Source organism: Hippocampus comes, unplaced genomic scaffold (genome assembly GCF_001891065.2).
Source record: "Hippocampus comes isolate QL1 unplaced genomic scaffold, H_comes_QL1_v1.1 C16575174, whole genome shotgun sequence".
In the NCBI taxonomy this organism is placed as follows: Eukaryota; Metazoa; Chordata; class Actinopteri; order Syngnathiformes; family Syngnathidae; genus Hippocampus; species Hippocampus comes.
In genome coordinates, this window is record NW_017834509.1 from 1 (window position 1) to 555 (window position 555).

Sequence of the window (555 nt, forward strand, 5' to 3'; positions counted from 1 at the left end):
TGAAGAAACCTCACAAAGCCGAGAAGGAGGTCAACGCAACTTGTACAGAAGACAAAAAACCTCAGAAAGAAGTGAAGGAGGTCAAAGAAACTCTGGAGGTAGTCAAGAAACCGTATAAACAAAAGAAAGAAGTCAAAGAACCCATGGAGGTAGTCAGGAAACCACAGAGAGAAGAGAAAGAAGTCAAAGAACCATCAAAGGAAGCCAAGAAACCTCCAAAGGAGGAGGTGGGGGTCAAAATACTTTCTGGAGAAGAGAAGGAAGTCAAAAGATCTCAAAAAGAAGAGAAACGTGTCAAAGAAACTTTAAGGGATACAGAGAAACTGCCAAAAGAAATTGACGAACCTTCAAAAGAACTCAAGAGATCTCCAAAAGAAGTCAAAGAGCCACCTAGAAAAGAGAAGGCGGTCAAGAAAGAAGAGAAAGAACATTCTGAAGAAGCCAAGAAAGTTCTTAAAGAAGAGGAAGCTGTCAAAGAAACTTCTAGAGAAGAGAAGGAAGTTGGAAAACATCAGAAAGATGATACAGAGGTCAAAGTCACTTCAAAGCAAGTCA

At 40.2% G+C, this 555-nt stretch overlaps 1 protein-coding gene across 1 annotated transcript; it reads left to right on the plus strand.

Moving 5' to 3' along the window:
- Positions 1-6: 6 nt before the first annotated feature.
- LOC109508749 (DNA ligase 1-like) lies at positions 7-551 on the plus strand (the record flags this gene model as incomplete). Its single annotated transcript, XM_019858734.1, has 2 exons — positions 7-79; positions 131-551. A coding segment is annotated over exon 2 (408 nt), but the record flags the coding sequence as incomplete, so codon positions are not given.
- Between the last annotated feature and the right edge of the window lie 4 nt (positions 552-555).